A 20413-nucleotide genomic window follows, 5' to 3' on the forward strand; every position below is an offset into this window, starting at 1 on the left:
AAATCGCAAAGTTTTGCTTTTGATCTTTTGATTAAATGGTATAAATTAATTTTTCCGGCACTCTTAATTGTTAACTATGCTTTTGATCTTGTTATACAGAGTATCGTGTGTTTTAGAACTTTGATGTTATATACTTCAAGGCTTTGACCTTTTATATGAAATCACTCTTGAGATATCGTCATCTAATAAACTTTCTAAACACTAAATTGGTTTCCATGGGAAGTTACAATGCATCTGACATGATGAGTTCTAGTTGATAGAACAACTCAAGTATGACATAATGCTTCAGTTCTCAAAATAATTTTCACCATTGGCCTCCTCTTGCTGAAAAAAATTAAAAAAACAGGGAAAAACCTTACATTGGTTACCTCTTTACCTCTTCTTGCACATACTTGAAAAGCTTTCGCTAGTAATACTGTATTTCGGGATTGAACAAGAAATACAAGTCAGTGTCCTCTATTTCTACCGGAGCATCTGAAGAGCCACCTATGGTCCTACAGAAGGTGGAGAGGGGGAGAAGGAGCAAATAAGGAGTAGAGAGAAAGATTGCAAAAGTGTGGAAACTTATCAGACAAAGCAAACAGCTTCAAACAACCAGCAAACGAATCAGAGAAAAACAAGCTTACACTTCAAATAGCCCTTGCTTCTTCTCTTGTAGCTTTAAAATTTTCTCCTCAATCGTATTCTGAGTAATGAATCTCACAATTCTACGAAAAGAGAGAGAGAGAGAGAGAGAGAGTACAATTATATTATGCCCAAGAAAAAAAACAAAAGGGAGTCGAATAAATTGCATATGGTTTCTTAGGAGTTAGGATCAGAAAGTACTAATAAGATGAGCTGAACCTGATTGGTTTGTACTGTCCAATTCGGTGAATTCGATCTTGGGCCTGCCGTTCCACAGCTGGGTTCCACCAGGGATCCATCAAGAAAACCTTAATCCATCCCACAGAAGAAACTAAGTAATCAGAACCAAGTAGCACAATCTTAAAAGCTAACAGAAGTAGGGAGCGGTAAAGGTACCAATAAGTTTAAAGACATTACATAATAAAGCTGCTATGGAAACAAGTAGTTAAATACACTTATTTGGAGAATTTATGCACTCAATAAGAGTGGTGTGCCAGGATTGAAGGGCTGCAAGACAGTCATGGCCCCACTGAGGTCATCTAAAACAAAGCTTAACACATTGGGTAATTGAAATTGTACAATTTCTGTGCCTCCCCTCCCCCTTTCAAAATAAAAAATAAAAAATGATTTCATGATTTTTTTTTTATAAGTAAAATTTATATTAAGAATATGAAAGAAGAGCAGGCAAGAAGACCAGTCCAACTATAAAAACCTAAATGATAGAAACCTACACCATTGATTAACAAACCCACTCCCATCCAATCAAGAAATCTTCAAAGAAAACTCCTTTAAATTGTTTGAAAACCTTTCCTCAGAAAAACAACAGATACATGATTGAAATGATCATAACCCGCAAACAGTGCTCCATATCTTGCATGTATGTCATGTGTAAGGAAAACTAAGCAAGAAGTGGCCATGTCTTGAGACAAGTAACTCCTCCACAGGAAAGGGGAACCCAGTGTCAAGAATTTTAAGGGCATTTGGCAAGCAGAATGGAACTCACTTCTATTTCTCCAACAATAAGATGGAAAACAATCTTTTCTTTCTCACAAGATGGAGATTTTTGTACTCCGGACACCATAATATAAAAAATTAAATAGAATTAAAAGGGGGGAAAAAAAAAGAAGGTTTGCTCACATGTGATGCAACTGTGAGATTGAGAGCAACACCTCCAGTTTTCAAGTTCAGAAGGAAGATCCTGCAATCTGGATCATCAGTAAATCTCCTTATTGCAGCGTCTCTTGCAGCCGTTGTCATACTTCCCATTAGTTGAACACAACATATGCCAGACTGCAAAAGGGTCAATGCATTAACATTGCATCTCCTCTTGGTATGTGCCACTGATTAAATTCTGCAATATATTTAAAATTTTACCTTCTGGAGGGAATAGTGTATCAAATCCAAGAACTGTACGAACTGGCTAAAAACAATCCCTTTTGCAGAGCCATCCTTTTCAATCATGAATCTGATCTCTTCCTTCTTTATGACCATGCCGATTGAATCATTAGTAAGAAAAGAAAACAATAGAAGAAGATGGTAGCAAAAACATGCATATCTCGGGAAATCCTAGAGTAAACTAATTGACATCTGAGGACATAGTGATCCAATACATTTGAAACATCAGTTTCTTCATAACCATCTGAATAAAATAGGATGTCATGCAGAAATATCTATGAATTAAATGGTTAGGATCATTTATATAGGTAAACTTTGCCTTAGATGATCTCTATATCTACCAAAAGATGAGCTCTAATTGCAATTGGGCATCATATGTACTGCTATATATATATATATATGTGCGCCTGCAAAGTCGAGGCTTGAAGACAACGAGAAAATTAATAGATACCCTTCGTTGAAGAATAACAGAAGAAATCAGTAAAAATCACTGCATTGATCTTGTTTCCAATTGTTCTAGTGGGTCATTTGATGTAAGAAAGAATGTTTCTAGGAAGATCTTTCCAGTTCTCTTGTGTCACATAAATGGTGCAGACCAATAGGATCTTTTAGCGGAAATTCTAGTATTAATGCAAGATGTATTAAGAAATTAATGGTGATTAGGAGTCTATCCTATATAATTATTATTATTTTTTTTCAAGATGTAACAAGTTAGATGCAATGCTATTGTGTTATAGTGACGATAAAGCTTCCTTGGCATAAACAAAAATGGTTGGATAAAAGTTATTTGTGAAAGCTAAAAAATTCTAGCCTAGTGGAGGTGATAATGTTTTAAGCAATGGTCTAGTCATGAATTGGAGGTTAGAGCCCTTTCACGAGGTATGCCACTTACTAAAGAAAAATTCTTTCTTTATTCAGAAGCTATTTTCCCCCTATACACATGTACACAATTGAGTAGGGACACTTCCTTGCACCCCACCAGAAGCCCAAATTAGTTGGCAGTATTATTACCTAATAATGAATCACATACAGACTTAATGTGCACAACCATCTTCTGCCAGATATTTCTCTGAACTAACAAGAGGAAATGATTTGAGTGTACATAATAAAGTTAACCTAATCATGGCTCACATACAGATATAATGAAACAACCTTGTTTTGCTAGATTTTTCACAGAACTAAAAAGAGGAAATGATTTGAGCGTACATACCAAAGCATCAATTTTTGTGCTTGTGTGAAAATTTCGAGATTTTTGATACGGTTTATAATACTTGAACATCGAAAACCCTTGATGGGTGTTTTAATGCCTTGATCCCCTGGTTTCATCTTGGCTGTAACATCTGCAGTTAATGGCTTTGAACATGAGGGACATGACACCTGTCTCCCTCTAAAGTACTCTGTCAAACAGGCCTTGCAAAAGACATGCTTACAAGAGGTGACCTGAAATAGGAATAGAAGTATGAGAAAGAAAGAAAAAAAAGGAATCCTTAATTAGGTGATTGATAGATGGGATGATTATAGAGAAAAACCAACAATTTCCAACCACTCTTAGCTACTCGATGAAAGATTATAATGATGATAGCTCACCAAAGGATCTTCGGCTGGGTCATGACAAATACTACACTCTTCCTCATCATTCTCAATATTACTTCTACATGTCAGAGTTGTAATTTTAGAAAGCCTAACAAGGTATGGATGGTTAACTGCCTGTGGATTAAAAGAAACCGATTAACCATGTGAATTGGCAATAACAAGATTGAAAGGGCGATCAAGATATAAAAGAACAGGCTCCCATCACATTAGAAGCAAAAAAGAACAACAGTGAGGATGTTCCTATCAAACTTGAAAGCTCAGTGAGTGAGTCAAACTTGATGAGATCTTCGCAAAGTTTTTTTTTTTTTTTTGATAAATATAAATTTTATTAAAGAAGAAGAAGAGGAGAGGAGGCTGAGTTAGCCCCCATACAACAAAACAAGAAAAAACAACAAGACAGTAAAAGCACAGCCGGCGTGATGCTACGGATCACAAATGTCACCCCAATTAAAAACAAAATCTTGAAAGCACACTCCCTCAAATTCTTTACTCATCTTAGACCAAAGAAAAAGTAACCGCAAAATCTCTAAGATCACTTTGTGAGATGAGCTATCCTTGCTGTGGAATACCATGTTGTTGCGCTCTCTCCAGATACCCCAAGCAATGGCGGATGGAGGGATAGCCCAGAGATGTCTCTTCCTAGAAGTGAAGATATTGAAACTCCAACCCTTTAAAATCGCCAACCAAGATAAAGGAAGAACCCAATCCATCTGTAAACGAGATAAAAAGAACATCCAAATAGCACGGGCGAAAGAACAATAAATAAGGATGTGATTGACAGATTCCCCGTCCTTTGAACAAAGATAGCAAAAATTTGGGGTAATCCATCCCCAAGAAATCAAATTATCCAAGGTGAGGATTCTACCCAACGAGGCAAGCCATAAAAATAACGAAACTTTAAAGGAACAAGAGTGGACCAAATAACAGATGGAGAGAAAGAAACCTCACACGACGGGATCTTCACAAAGTTTTACTTACAATTCAATAGAAAAAAAACTTAAGGCAAAACACACACACACACTATGACACCTCATGTTCCCATATTTTTATATTTTACCAAAAAAGAAATAACCAAAAAAGTAGCTTAAAGTTCTCCTAGATGTTTACAAGATCTGGAGTAGAAGGGACCAGACTATATACAACACAAGCTCCTTTATTGTCTTTACTTAAGCCGTATCATTATGTTCGTAAAAGGAAAAAAGAGTTTTCCACAGTAACATTAATGGCACTTCCTGCTTAAACTGTTGCGAATTCAAGTACTACTGTGCTTGATTAACCAAATGTATAACAAGATAACCTATTTTCCGTGTAAGTGTTCAACTGCTCATTACAGTCTTTCATATACATTTTCTTAAATTTTCCCTACACAAATGAAACTTAACTCTATCATAGTCCATCATCAAGTCATAGTTGAATCTCTTGCTTCCAAAAGTACAAATGCATGACAAGAAATCACTTACAAAGGGAAAATATCTCAAAAAATACCATAATCCAGAAGTATAAATGGCTAAGGTTAGACAAGGTCAGTCACTCACCTGCCGTAATTGCACAAGTCGTTGAGTGATGTGAGTATGATTATATGCCAAAGTTCCAGCTTCAACAAATCTGAAAAAACAAAGCATATAACACACAACCATGTCAATGAAGTGATAAAACATACAATTGATTAGTCAAACGAAAAAAATATTTATTGAAGCTACATGAAGCTGTGTAATCCAGCTGGTTTCATGACCCAGTTGAGACCAAGATGCATTGCAAAGACATCTTGGTTTTGGCAGTGCCAAGACATAATTCATGTTAACCATCCAACTACTCCTTATGACCGATCTGTTGGAGAAGAGGAGAACTATGAATATAAGAGGGTCACAAGGCTTAATTGGGGTATGACACACCCGAGAGTGGAGGAAAATACACACTCAATACTCCCCCTCACCCATAAGGGTGGAAAGATTTGAACCTGTGACCTATACAGACCTAGCGCTCTGATACCATGTTAACCAACCAACTACTCCTAAAGATAGATCTGTTGGAGAAGGGGAGAACTATGAATATAAGATAAGAGGGTCATAGGGTATGACACACCCGAGAAGAGGAAAATATACACAAGCATTTCATCATTTGCAATGGGATCATTCGTGCCAGACTTGTCTTGTCTGAATCATTTACCACATGATGCAAATGTATTTCATTATTCATAAAGCTATTCGTATCACTATATAAATTTTTTTGTAACGAAGTTGTCTCATTAATTCAAAGACATCTTGGTTTTGGTAGTGACGAGACTACTCACAAGCATTTCATCACTTACAATGCGATCATTTGTGCCAGACTTATCTTGTCCAAATCATTTACTACACAATTCACATGTATTTCATTATTCACAAAGCTATTTGTGTCCGCTATATTTTTTGTATCAAAATTGTCTTATTGATGCAAACACATCTTGGTTTTGACAATTGATGATATCTAACTTAGAAGCATTTCATCATTCACAATGGGATCATTCGTGTCATACTTGTCTTGTCCAAATCATATACTAAACAATTCACATGTATTCTATTATTCACAAGGCTATTCGTATCCACTGTATTTTTTGTATCGAAGTTATCTCATTAATACAAATCAGGTCATTGTATATTTTTCTTTAATTATTGTGATTTTTTTGTTAATGATTTGTGGATCTCTCAATGCCTCACCTCATCTTAGATGCATATTGTTTAAGACATCAGGTATTGCATCCAGATGATCCAAAGCTTTTCAAGTTAACAATCTTTCTTTTCTCTGATTGTGACTTTTGCTTCCTCGTAAGTGTTCATCTTCATCGTCATCCACAACTTGTCCCAATTATTGGGCTACGCAATATGAATTCCAATTCATTATTTTTATCCATCATAAATCTATTCTTTAGTCAAGTCATGTTCACTTACATTTTTTCTAACAAGCTTCATCCTTGTCATTTTCAGTCTTCCTCTAGCCATTTTGGATCTCTCAATTACACCAAAGCATTCATCGCTGGTGATGTCAGTTGCCATTTTCTTTTTTCATATACTCAAAAACCATCTCAAACAAATTTACCTTATCTTATCTTGTTAAATAAGTCTATTGCTATTAGGTTTTTAGTCTGTGTGTCCTTTTTAGTCTTTTCCTCTTCTTAGACTATGTAATACTTTTAAAGCCTAATTAGGGCTAATTAAATAACACTTACTTTTCTCTCAATTTTAACTTGGTAACAAAGCTAGGCTCTCTCTCTTTACCTCCATCGACCCCCCATTCCTTCTGCTACAAACTCTATCGACTTCCTCTTTCTTAAATCAACACTCCACACCTCTCGTCTTCAATACATATCACCCCTACGGGGGTTCTTTGTCGCTACACACCCTAATTGCATCATGCGATAGGGAGTTGAGAACTATTTGGAGCCTGCGATCAGGTTGTAATCACAGCAATGCTGTTGTTTAGGGCTGGCGATAACAACAAGGTGGCTAGTTTGCTGAAGATCGAGCCCTGCGACACCCAAAGTGGCTTTTTTTTAGAGTTGCGACAAAGCAGTTGCTGTTGTTTTGAGCAGGCGACACCCAAGGTAGCTGTTTTGACCCTTCGCGACACATCAGTTGCTGTAGTTTTGAGCAGGCGACACTCCTTGTGGCTGTTTTGAGCCTTGCGACATAGCAGTTGTTGTAGTTTTGAGCAGGAGACATCCCAGGTGGCTATTTTGACCCTTTGCGACACAACAAGTTGCTAGTCTGAGGCCTATGATCACAGCAGGTGATTGCTCTGACTTGTGCGACATAACAGGTTGCTGGTCTGAGCCTTGCGATCACAGCAGGTGGCTATTTTTGAATCTTCGATCACAGTAGGTTGTTATATGAGGGTGGCGACAGTTTTTTGAACATCTACGGAGGCTTGCGATCACAGCAGGGTGTTGTTTGGGGTTGTTCTCACAACAGTATTGCTTCTTGATTCCCTACGCTTGCGGTAATGACTACTAAGGTCATCCACAGCTGTGTTTGATCAGCTTTCATGCCTCTTAAGATTGTGCATTGTCACCTTTAGGGTGCTGCGATCATTTTCTCCTAGAGAGTCGTCCCCTCATCTTACTTGAACTCTCTTCAAACCAAAGTACACGGATCCTTTGATGGCCTCTGAGACATCCTCTTCCTCGATCACTAGTAATAGTAATGGATTGAGTGGTTTTCCTTCTCACTCAACCGACTTTTCAGGAATTTAAATTACTACCGTGAAATTATATGGTCCTAATTATCTCCTTTGAGCACAATCGGTTGAAATGTTCATTGGTGGAAAAAGAAAAATCAGTTACCTCACAGGGGCGGACAAACAACTTGCACAGACCGACACTTCTTACTCCCATTGATTTGTTAATGATTTTATGGTCCGTTCTTGGCTGGTTACATTTATGTAACCACACATTGCAACTGGTTTTATGTTCTCTTCGACAACAAAATATATATGGGATTCCGCAAAGAATCTTTACTCGCAACGTCAAAACAACGTCTAGATCTTTAACTTAGAGCGTGAGATTTCTTGTCTTTCGCAAGGTGACTCTTCAGTTACCACCTATATATCACAGCTACGTGTTCGATGGGAAGAGTTGACTTCTTATTCCTCTCCTACGCCTGGAAGGACCCTCTTAATGAGACATTATATGCGTCGATTCTAGATAAGAATCGGGTTTTTCAATTTCCAGCTGGTCTCTGAGATGAGTTTGAATATGCGAGAGTTTATTTATTGCGTATGGATCCTTTTCCGTCCCTACAAACTGCGTATTCTTATATCTTGACTGATGAGAGTCGTCGCGCAACTGTCCTATCTCATTCTTTAGGAGACCACTCCGCTATGATTGCTCGCCTATCTTCTCCACAGCCCCCCAGTGAGTCTTTGTCTACCCGTCAGCGACATAAGCATGATCATTGTAAAAAGTTAGGTCACGTGAAGGCTCGTTGTTATGCACTTCATGGTCGTCCTAATCAGCAACGTCAACAGTTTCAACGATCTTCAGCTTATGTAGTCTTTCAACCGACAACTGATTTAACACTTTTTTCAACTACTACCTCCTCATCGAATTCGGTATCTCTATCCCAAGCCGAGCTTGATAAGTTTAGGAAATTCTTCAATCAAATGGAGACCTCATCTCAGTCGATTTCTACCTTCGCTCACTCAGGTACCTTTGTATTTGCACATAGTATTTCCACCACTTCCTCACCATGAATCATTGATTCTGGTGCCTTAGATAACATGACCGGTATGTCCTCCCTGTTTAAAACCTATAATATTTGTTCTATCATCGCAATGTTCGCCTGACTGATGTTTTTTGTTTTCTATAGTTGGTCAAGGTCATTTTCCTGTTACATCTTTTTTATCCTTAACTAACACACTATATGTTCCTCAACTTACTACTAACCTTATATCTGTTAGTCGCCTTTCCAAAAATTTGAATTGCAGTGTAATTTTTTATCCCTCTAATTGTGTCTTTCAAGATCTAGGGTTGAAGAGGACAATTGGCACTGGACGTGAAGTGAATGGATTGTATCTCTTGGACGTACCTGGTTCACCTAGCACCCATTCTGTTTTTCAGCTTAGTAGTAGTAGTCAGTCTAATAAAGCTCTTGTAATGCGTTGGCACTTACGCTTAAGCCATATTTCTTTTGGATATTTAAAACACATGTTCCCTGCTTTATTTAATAATAACAATTTGCTTGATTTTTCTTGTGAAACTTGCCAATTTGCTAAACATGTGCGTTCTTCTTATCCTGTTAGTATGAATACTACTGCACCTGCTTTGTTTGACCTAATTCATTTTGATATGTAGAGTCCTTCTCCTATCACATCCACTCTTGGTTTTCGCTATTTTGTCTTGTTCATCGATGATCACAGTCGTACCACTTGGGTCTATCTTATGAAACAAAAAAGTGAAGTTTATAGGATCTTCAAGCAATTTCTTGTTATGGTTCATACCCAGTTTGGTCGTACAGTCAAGACCGTTTATTCTGATCATGGTATTGAATACACCTATAGTGAGGTTTTGAAACTTTGTTTAGAGTCTAGCATCGAGCATCAAATGTTCAATGTTAAGACCCTTCAGCAGAATGGTCATTCAGAACGAAAAAATCGCCATATTCTAGAGTTAGCTTGTGCCCTCTTTATTGGCATGAACATGCCACAATCCTATTGGGCCGATGCAATTCTTATTGCTGTTTACCTTATTAATTAGACCCCCTCCCGGGTTCTTCAGTTTGTCACGCCCCTTTATCCCATTTTCCCCTTTTTCTGCGTGTATTTGGGTGCGTCTACTTTGTTCAAATTCTTGACCAAACTCGTACTAAACTTGACCCTAAGTCAGTAAAATGTATCTTTTTGGGTTATTCCTCTACCCAGAAAGGATACCGTTGTTACCATCATCATTTCAACGACGTTTCATTTCTTGGGATGTCTCTTTTTTTGAGCATACCCCATACTATAATGGGTCCATTGGCATTCAATCTGAGTGGTTTCCCCTAGATTCCCCTAATGATCCCCTCCATGTTTTCTTTCCTCTTCCTTTGCATGTTCCTCCCTCTCCACCCCATATCAGTTTGTCACCTCCTCCACTGCAGGTTTTCTCTTGGTGTCCAAGCGATACTACCATCACTCCTATGCCAGACTAGCTCGCCTCCTCGCTTCCAGCTCCACCTCCTTCTGTCCCTTGTGATGATCGTCTTATTGCCACTCGTAAGGGTAAACACTTGTATTTATCCCATTTTTAATTATGTATCTGATTCTGCCCTCTCATTCTTTTATCGGAGTTTTTTTGCTTCTGCTTCTATTGTTTCTCTTCCTACTATAGTTGCAGATGCTATTACCCATCCTGAGTGATGAGCAGCTATGATTGATGAGTTGAATGCTCTTGAAAAGACTCAAACTTGGGAACTTGTTCCTCTCCCACCTGGAAGGAAAGCTGTGGGATGTCGTTGGATTTTCACTCTTAAGCATAATCCGGATAGTTCTATTGCTCGTTATAAGGCACGTCTGGTGGCTAAGGATTATACTCAGGCTTATGGGATTAATTATCAGAAAACATTTGCTCCGATTGTCAAGATGAATACCATTCACGTTCTCCTTCTGTTGCAGCTGTCAGAGATTAACCTTTCTTTCAATTAGATGTCAAGAATGCATTTCTCAATGGTGATCTTCAGGAAGAAGTCTATATGGTCCAACCTCCTAGGTTTCTTACATCTGCTTTTTCCTGCACATGTCTGTCGTCTTCACCGTTCTCTTTATGAACTGAAGCAGTCTCCTTGCACATGGTCTGAGCGCTTAACTAAGGCCATACATCAATTTGGATTCCATCAGAGTTCTTCTGATCACACCCTTTTCTTGCGTCACTCTTAAGGCAAAATCGTTGCTTTGATTGTTTATGTGGATGATATTGTTTTTACTAGAGATGATGATGATGACATTACCGAGGTAAAAACTTACTTAGGACGTCAATTTGAGATTAAGGACCTTGAGCATCTTTGCTATTTTCAAGGTATTGAGGTTGTGTGGTCCCAGTCCGGTATATTTATTTATCAGTGTAAGTATGTCCTTGATTTACTCAGTGACTCCGGTCAACTTGGTTCTCGTCCCATTAATACTCTTATTGAGCAGAATCACAGGTTGGCTGATTCTGAGGGGGAGTATGTGTCAAATATTGGCCAGTATCAGTGTCTTGTGGGAAAATTGATCTACTTGTCTATGATTTGCCTTGACATTGCCTATGTTGTTAGTGTTGTAAGTCAGTTTATGCACTCACCTCGAACATTTCATCTTACTGCAGTCTATCGTATTCTTAGATATCTTAAGGGATGTCCTGGTCGAGGTATTTTGTTCAGTAATCATGGTTATCTTCGCGTTGAGGCATAGACATATGCAGATTATGCTGGTTCAGCGATTGATAGACGGTCTACTTCTGGGTATTGTACTAAAGTTGGTGGTAACTTAGCGCAGTAAGAAGCGGGATGTGGTTTCTCGGTCAAGTGCTAAGTTAGAATACAGAGCTATGGCACTTGGAGTGTGAGTTGTTATGGCTCAAGATCTTACTAGCTGATTTGTGTCTTTCAGTGCCAGTCCTTTTCTTACTAAATTACGATAATAAATTAGCTATTAACATAGCGGCTAATCCGATTCAGTATGACAAAATGAAGCATATCGAAGTTGATCGTCATTTCATTAGAGAAAAGATTGTTTCTAGACGGATTTGTACTCCCTTTATTCCTACATCTCAACAACTCGCTGATGTTCTTACTAAAGGTGTTAGCAAAACTGCCTTTGAAGGTGTCTTGTTCAAGTTGGGCGTTGTTGATATCCACGCACCAACTTGAGGGGGAGTGTTAAATAAGTCTGTTGCTATTAGGTTTTTAGTCTGTGTCCTTTTTAGTCTTTTCCTCTTTTTAGACTATGTAATACTTTTAAAGCCTAATTAGGGCTAATTAATTAACACTTACTTCTCTCTCAATTTTAACTTATCTCCTATTAGAGATTTGAATTAAGTAATTTATGAAAAAAAAACTTGCGTGATTTATTCATGAAAATATAATGAGAAATCTTGCTAAAATCACAAAAAAGGTCTCAAGAGTTTTGAAAAAGAAATTATGATTTCCTGCAAACTATAATTTGCAAAAGGACATCATAATTCCATGAATGCACAAAAATCCAAAAACAAACCTCACTAAGTTTGGGAGAATGACCAAGGTAACCATGACTGAGCATAACATTGAAGTTCTTCTAACTACACAAACAAAAAACAAGACTAGAAGGGGAGTGTGGAAGCATTAGTCCTTAAAGCCAGCTAGTGAGAACAACTAGAAAGCATCCACATCATCATGCATTTCATTGTACTTGTGTGAGCATAAAGCCATACCTATGGATGACTATTCACTTACCATCGAGATGTGCAAAACTCGAGGACCATCCTCAAGATATATGAATACCAATAAAGATCCCGAGGACCATCATCGGGAAATCATTAGAAGTAATCTAGAAGGGAGACTAATAGAGGGGGATCAGTTGGTCATCCTTGGGAGGACAGAGGAATTCTTGAGAAATGAAAGATACTAAGCGCTATGCCCTGGTTTGGCAAAAGTGGTTGAGAATCGTGTAAAATGCTGGGATAAGTTTGAACTCCGAGAATCTGAAGAAAATCAAGGGATTAGATCGTACTTGACTCCAAGAAGGAAAGAGATCATGGTTGAATCCTATAAGAAAACAAGTAAAAGAAACATAAGGAAAGATGCCAAGAAAGAAGAGAAAACCCACGACTATAAATGTATATAAAAATTTTTATACGAGGGTAATTGATTCTAGTCCAATTGTTTTTGTGAATCTGAGTTTGACATCGGAGTTTCTTTGGCATGTACCACACCGGTGCTTAGATAGGAGCTTTTGTGAATCTTGAGGTGGAGGTGTGAATTTTTCCACCACATCTTTGGCATGGTCCATGGGAAAGAGCAGGCTAGATCTTTCCCAACCACCTTTTAAACAAGAATTATGTTGCGATCAGTTCAAAATTATTTCTTAGAGTTCGGTTTGTTAAGAATTTAAAGGATTTCCCTACTCTTTTTTTTTTTGGTGTGTGCATGCTTCAAATTCGGGACTTTTGTAAGGAGATAGATCTAGGTGGTAAATTTTTAGTCCTTTGGGATGGAATCTTCTATTAGCGAGTTGGTTTCCTGCTCCTTTTTTCTATATATCCTTCTATAAAAGGAATTTTCCCTTTTTTGAACTAATTAACTTTTTTATTTATCAGAAAAAATAACAGAAAAGAAGCTGTTTTCTATAATTAAATACACAGACAACTAAAGTAGAAAAAAGAGCGAGAGAGTGCCGCACCCATAAAATTCTGTCCGAAATCTTCCAAACAAGGCTTCATAAAAATCTTTTTCCTCACTATCCAACTTGTCCAACCTCAAGGTTACCTAAAAAAACAAACTTAAGAGAAAGTTAAGATGTGACTGGCTAACAGATTTGCTCAGCTTGACATAAAACAAGAAATTAGAACAAAATCACATACAGTTCTAGGTGGAAGGGCAAGATCAGCTATTTTGTCTTTTTTAGTGCGTCTTAGCACTACGCTTTTCAAAATTTTGTGCTTTAGTAAAATCAAAGCTCTTCTTTTCATATCATCATCCTTGAAACAATGTCCTGGTGCAGGGACAAACTAACATAGAGAGAATATGAACAGTTATTGCAAGCATAAAAGCATTAAGTAAGACATGTGCACCGGAAAAAAAAAAAAACAATAGCAACAACAGTAACAGGGCTCCCATAAACTCGATTGGTTGGTGCTTTGTACTTCAACCTTGTAGATTCTATCCAATGTAGCAAGGACACAGGTTTTGGTGTTCGACACTTATATGAGTGTCAGACCTTTTGACTTCCACAAAACCAGTCACACCGTACTGTTGACACATTTTATTCAACATGTTGGGACTTGAATTTTTTACACAAGTTCAGTTCAGATTAAATCTAACCCCAAGGGAAAGCCGAGCCTTGATAAGCTCCTCAAGAAGGGTAGGTCAAGTGTTCGAAACCCCACAAAGCAATGAATTCCTCGAGGCCACCCTCCAGGGTTCGGTTGACCCTCGACTTAACCAGTTGCACGTAGGACTTTCCGAGGGGCGGTGCATGTGACCGTGGGATTAGTCTCACTCGAAGGATGGGGATACCCCCACGATAAGCAAAAAAAAAAAGTTCAGATTTAACCTACAGTATAGAGAGAATGTATTTTGATAAGTTGGTTTAGATTAAAATCAAATAAAATATGGAATTTTTGTAACAATCTACCAAAAAAATTGGATGCAAGTAAGAATGTCCCCTACATTTTCAACTTTGGGATAAATTCTAGGCTAGATCCATCCATCATTGACTCAAATTGGAATGTAACTAGCACCATGTGTCTGTGAACAGAAAGGGTGAATATACACTCAGCAATGTCACAATCTCTACTACTTACTGTTCTGTCATGTATCAAATTCCAAAACCCACTCAAATAACAAGGGGGACAGGTGGCGCCAATGGAAAGGTAACAACAACCAAGGCCACTTTGAATTCAAGTAAGACAAGTTTTCCTTGAGTCTTCAGGTTTTGGATTTCGGATTCTCAATAAAAAGCAGGGTAGCTACAAGACGAAGTTGAACAACATGCCTCCTTGAGGTATTCTGGAAGGGTTCCATGAGGAATGAGAGCAAATGATGAAGGAAAGAGGATAAGAGATGAGATTAGGGTTAGAAAATGAGTTATCTTCTTTTGTTGCCCTTATAGCGTATTTATAGGTAAAGGGACGTGAAATGATTGAAATGCCTCTCTCCCGCCCAACAACTCGCAATGCTATGAATTCTTTGAAAAAATGCATGAAATGAACAATCTCGTGGTTGCAATAATTTCTTGACTTCCAAACCTGCTTCCTCTGTGTCCTCACCCACAGCTGTTGTGCCTTTCCACATCACTCATAGTCATCCTAAGTGACACACATGTGGTCTGTTGGACCAATTCATTTTTGCACCATCTCCATTTATGCTATGCCCCTGTAGGACGCATATGTTATGATGATCTCTACAGTGGGCAATCCATAATACAGATTATGATGATACTCGGTTAAATGAGACAAAAAAAAAATGCTTAAGAAGACAAACAACTATGGCTAAAAGTGCACCAGAAAGCCAATAAGCGTTTGAAAAGATGAATGCTTGAGAAGCAAATGGCATGGCTAAGAGCATGTCAGAGCACCAATAGCTATATGAGAAGACGAGCACCTGAAAAAGCAAACAGTTGTGGATAAAAGCATGCCATGGAGCCAACAAACGTTTGAGAAGATGAACGCCAAAGAAGGAAAGTCATTATGGCTAAGAGTGCACCTAGGGAGTCAATAAGCTTTTGAGAATTCCAAAGAAGGCAATAAACAATGACTAAGAAAGCGCCATGAAACCCATAAATGTCTTAGAAGAGAACGTCTCAGAAGGAAAATAATTGTGGCTAAGAGCGTCAGAGAACCAATAAGCATCTAGAAAGGTGAGCACCTAAGAAGGCAAGCAGTTGTAGCTGAGAGCGCCAGGGAGACTATAAATGCCTAAGAATACGAGCACCTAAAAAGGCGAGTGGCTATGGCTGAGACTTGAGAATAATAGGGAGTCAATAAGCTTGTGAAAGTGCTTGAAAAAGACAAATGACTGTCATTGAAAGTGAGCTAGAAAGACAATAAGCATATCGGAAAATGAGTATCTAAGAAGGCAAAAAGAACTGAAAGTGAGCTAAAAAAACAATAACACTATGAGATGATAAGTGTCTGAGAAGGGAGGCAGTTCTTGTTGATAGTGTGCCAAAAAGCCAATAAGTATTTGATAAGACGAGATTCTGAGAAAGCAAGTGATGGTTGAAAGCACACTAGAGAGCCAATTTACATTGTTAAAACAACAACAAAAATTCATCTTTATTGACTAGAAAAACAAGTGTTCATGACGTCTCCTGGTTTGTGTCTTTCTCGTACCTGGACAACATAAACCTAAACCAATTACCTGAAAAAACAGCTAACAATTAGACAAAACCCTGTACCAATTAACCAATGAAGACCATAGGTTTTGTGATGGGTATCAAAATATTAAATATCATTACCAAGAAAGTTTTGTTGGTTTAATTGGGCTCTTCTTTCAACGCAAGTGGTGTCACCTATGTTGGTTTGAAGGAGGTGGTAGTGCTAGTCAAATCATGATTTCCAGCATCAAAGTCCGATTGAATAGCCAGATTAAGTACTTTCAAATGATGGAAATTCAAGAAGCTTTATTATTAGAAAGAATCATGATGTCCCAAGCTCATGCAAATGAAAATGATGGTTAGCAGCAATGGTATCCATTAGTGAATACTAAAACTTGATGATAATGGCCAAATCTCTAACCAAAGTTTGCAGCTGACATAACAGATGAAAAATGGAGGATTTGTTTTTCTAAGAAGGTGTCCGTCAATGAACATCAATGGTGACCCATTCTCTAACCAGAGTCTGCAGTTGACATCATAGATGCTTATTGACATGAAAGCATTAGAGGTCTAGGTTCATTTATTGTGCCTTTATCAACATATTCCAACATCTCATGAACAACATCCCAATCATGATATCCAATTTTTTTTTTAAGTATGCTATCCAATTGACCTTCAATTTCCATAGTGACTGGCCTCACTATATTCATCTCAGGGGTTTTCCAATGTAAGAAATATCTCAGCTGTGAATATCAAAATCCTCTCTTGAAGTTCCATATGCCAAGAAACTAGTGATGCAAATGTCATTCTTTTAATTCAGCTTTGATATAAGTTCGTAAGGAATTGGCAAGAAAAGAGCATGTCTTTTTTTTACCAGATACATATATGAATTTTCAGAGAAAAGGAAGGAAAGTTGCTATTGTATCCTAGAATGGTGATGTCGGAGAGGATACTGACTTGGATGGGATTTTTTTCTCCCTTTTTTTTTCATTTTGAGATTTTAAAGGTAAGAGGTTATTTTGACACTCTAACATAGATGGGGATATTTTCATCCTTTCAAATACCATCTAACAAAAACGTGATGTAAGTCATGTTCCATCGTGAGTTAGTGACAGCATGAATTAGTCTAGAGGGTTCCTTAAATTCAAATGTATAGAGGAAAACTCTTACTTTATTCCAAAAAAATGCCTTATTAATCATAAAAACATAATCACAAAAATATATGCAATGCAGCTGTGACGCTGTGGGTTCAGGTCCAGCTTAACTTATCAAAAATAAATATTTGGATAAAATTAAGGTCTGTTTAGGAAGGTTTATCTACATAATCAGAGGTCCTTGTTCCATAGGTCCCAACCCTAACTTGCCCACAGGGATTAGAAAAAAAAAACAACCACCTAACTTGCCCAAGTAAAAAAGAAAAAACTTGTAAAACTCACTTTTCTCCACCAGCGAAAATGATTCTTTGGTCCATGATTACATGTCGAACATTGGCGACTGTCTTGTTGGAGAAATCATTATCAAGACACAGATATAACAATAATTTCATAAGGATGCTAAAAAATTTGAACAAAACAAGAGGAGTGCAAAAAAAGAAACAAACATAGTAGGAATATCAGGATGGTCTCCAAAAACTAGAGTTGTAGATGCTATTACTTAAAAACCAATCCAAACTTACACATGAAACATGATGCCAATTAAAATATTTCCATAAGGAAAGAAAAAAAATTGGATGTGTCAAAGGAGAATCCACAGGTGTTGGAACTCTACACGTGTCCATCATGGGTATTTCACTCATTTAAAAGATTTCATGAAACTGATATAAAAGGTAGATATTTTTGTCTACTTGATATGATTTTCCTGGTAGACCATTATTTGGCAAACATTCCAAACCTTCCTGGTCAAATATCGCTATAAGGAGAAACTGATATAAAAGGTGGATATATTTATCTAGTTGAAATGTTTTTCCTGGAAGACCATTTGTTAAACATTCCACAACTTCCAAAAAAATTTTAACAAAAAGAAGAAATATGCAATTCTTAATGGGATACCTCAAAGCCTGAGTTTTGTGAAAAAATGAGGCTGAACCTTTAATGGCCCATCTTGCCTACTTCAAAAATAATATCATTAACAAGAGGAAAGAAACATATCAACAATTTTTTACAATAATTACCTGTCAAGTAATTTGCAATCACAAAGCTTACAGAAGAAATATGAGTAAGGAAAAACTTTCAGGAAACGGACCTGTATACATAAAGTACCAAGTCTATCAGCATCCAAGTAATATATATAAATAATAACTGTCAACTTGAAGGAAGTTTAGAGTAGACCAACCAGTGAAAAAAGCTCTCTAACATTATTCTGGACAGGTGTGGCACTTAAAGCCCATTTATACGAAGATTCTAAAGCCAGAACAGCCTTTGCAGTCTTACTGCATCTATTTTTTATAGAATGGGCCTATGTCAACAATAAAACCATGAACGTTAGGTAGCAAGAAAAGAAACTTAACAGCATTAGTCTGATAAACTGTAAAACAATAATGAATTTATTCACACAAGTTCAGATAGAGCTAAAGAATGGGTATTAATGCCATCTTAGAAAATTCACAATAGAACACCAACACAAAACATTTCTCCTAAAATAATTGTTATGATCCCACAATACGTACCTCATCCAAAATAATGCGGTTCCACTTCACGGAATGTAAAATTGATATCTCTTGGTCTTCCTTCACCACCTTGTTTCCCTTCTTAGATGGCATCATAGACTTCCTGTATTCCACCTCGAGAGTGGGGTACGTCGTCAGGACAAAGTCGTACTCAGAAAAGTGATTGTGACTCTTTCTTTCAGACCCATAATAAACGAACAATTTGATGCTCCCTTCTAAGGTGGACTTAGCAATCTCTTCTTCCCATTGCCTTATAGCAACCACGGGGCAAATGACAAGTGTGCATTTAATTTCCGGTAACAATGGGAATGATTCAGAACGTGTTTGATTAATGGCCCGTTTGGCAAGAACGAGGGCAATGGCCTGAATAGTTTTCCCCATCCCCATCTCATCTGCGAGGATTCCCCCTCTATACTCAGATTCCTCTTGTTTCAAAGCCCAAGCCAACCATTCCTTTTGGTAACTAAGTAGAGGGACGACTAAGTCAGGGGATGCCTCTGCAGTTTCTTCCAATTGTTCATCCTCATAATCCAAATCAAGAGATATTGTTTCATTCGCATCCATCCATCTATCCGCCTCTTCCTTCCAAACCTCCCATTGTAATGGCAACTTATCTTTTCTCTTCTTTCCTTTATCTTTAGCATCTAAGGACTTTTTCCCTTCCATTAAACCACCTACAGTTTCATAATTCGACATAAGTGTTTGATCTATTCTACTCCATCTCTTACATCGATCACAAGCCAAAAATTCTAAAATTTTCCTCTTGTTTACAAGAAAAAATTGAAAAAGATTCAATTAAAGAGAGAAAGAAGGATATACCTTCATCACTGCTTCTGGAATCAGAATCCGACTGTGAATCACTATCTTCTTCTGGAATCAGATTATGATTACAAGAAATCAAGAAATGATAGAAAGAATCAGTGAAGAACAATCGAATTGTGTCAAATTAATTGAGAAAGCGTAGATTTCACAAAGAAATTTACCGTGAGCTGGGATTTCCGAAATCCTCAATCGAGGAGGACGTTTCATGGCTGCTCGCAAGAAGAGAGAGAGAGATTAGGGTTTGTTATTGGAGATCTTCTCGAAAGAGTTTTAATGGCGGATCCAGTCAGGTCAGTTTAATCGACTTGTTTCTACAGTTGGAAAACTTCGGGTGAAGAAGAACCTGCGGTTTCCTGGCGGGAAAATACCTCGTATAAACTGCACGTGCTCTTATACACGTGGCAACGTATACATCAGCATTGGTGACTGGCCCACTCCAACTCGAGTATGGCCCATGTAAGCAAAATAATTTACGAGTAAAACATTTTTCCCATATAAAATAGGAAAGATAATAATTTTCAAGAGGGATATTATTGGAAAGAGTGCTGATTTTCTAATTCAACCTGACCCAATAACTCAAAAACTCAGGTGGCATGTGCAAGATTTTTTTCCTTGTGATACACAATTACACATATTTATGGAGATGTACAATTGTATATCCTGAGAAAAAATCTATGATTCTTGTGCATGCCACATTAATAAATTTTTGAGTTAGTCTGTCATAGTTGAGTTAGAAAATCATTACACTATTAAAAAATAAGTAAAACAATAAAGACAATAAAATTAGAAGGGTATTATTGGAAAAAAGGGAAG

The 20413-nt window shown here is 37.5% G+C and overlaps 1 protein-coding gene across 1 annotated transcript; it reads right to left on the reverse strand.

The window, feature by feature from the left end:
• Positions 1 to 183: 183 nt before the first annotated feature.
• LOC147391936 (ATP-dependent helicase rhp16-like) lies at positions 184 to 19962 on the reverse strand. Its single transcript, XM_086458223.1, is given in 17 exon segments — positions 184 to 494; positions 627 to 707; positions 844 to 932; positions 1762 to 1914; positions 1999 to 2103; positions 3230 to 3271; positions 3274 to 3459; positions 3607 to 3726; positions 5148 to 5217; positions 13477 to 13562; positions 13658 to 13804; positions 17550 to 17607; positions 18284 to 18354; positions 18445 to 18567; positions 18779 to 19452; positions 19598 to 19648; positions 19762 to 19962. Coding segments are annotated over 17 exon segments (2190 nt in total). The 5' UTR covers positions 19808 to 19962; the 3' UTR covers positions 184 to 406.
• Positions 19963 to 20413: the final 451 nt, after the last annotated feature.

The sequence above is a fragment of the Akebia trifoliata genome, chromosome 11 (genome assembly GCF_017979445.1).
Source record: "Akebia trifoliata isolate Shusen 1 chromosome 11, ASM1797944v1, whole genome shotgun sequence".
Classification (NCBI taxonomy): domain Eukaryota; kingdom Viridiplantae; phylum Streptophyta; class Magnoliopsida; order Ranunculales; family Lardizabalaceae; genus Akebia; species Akebia trifoliata.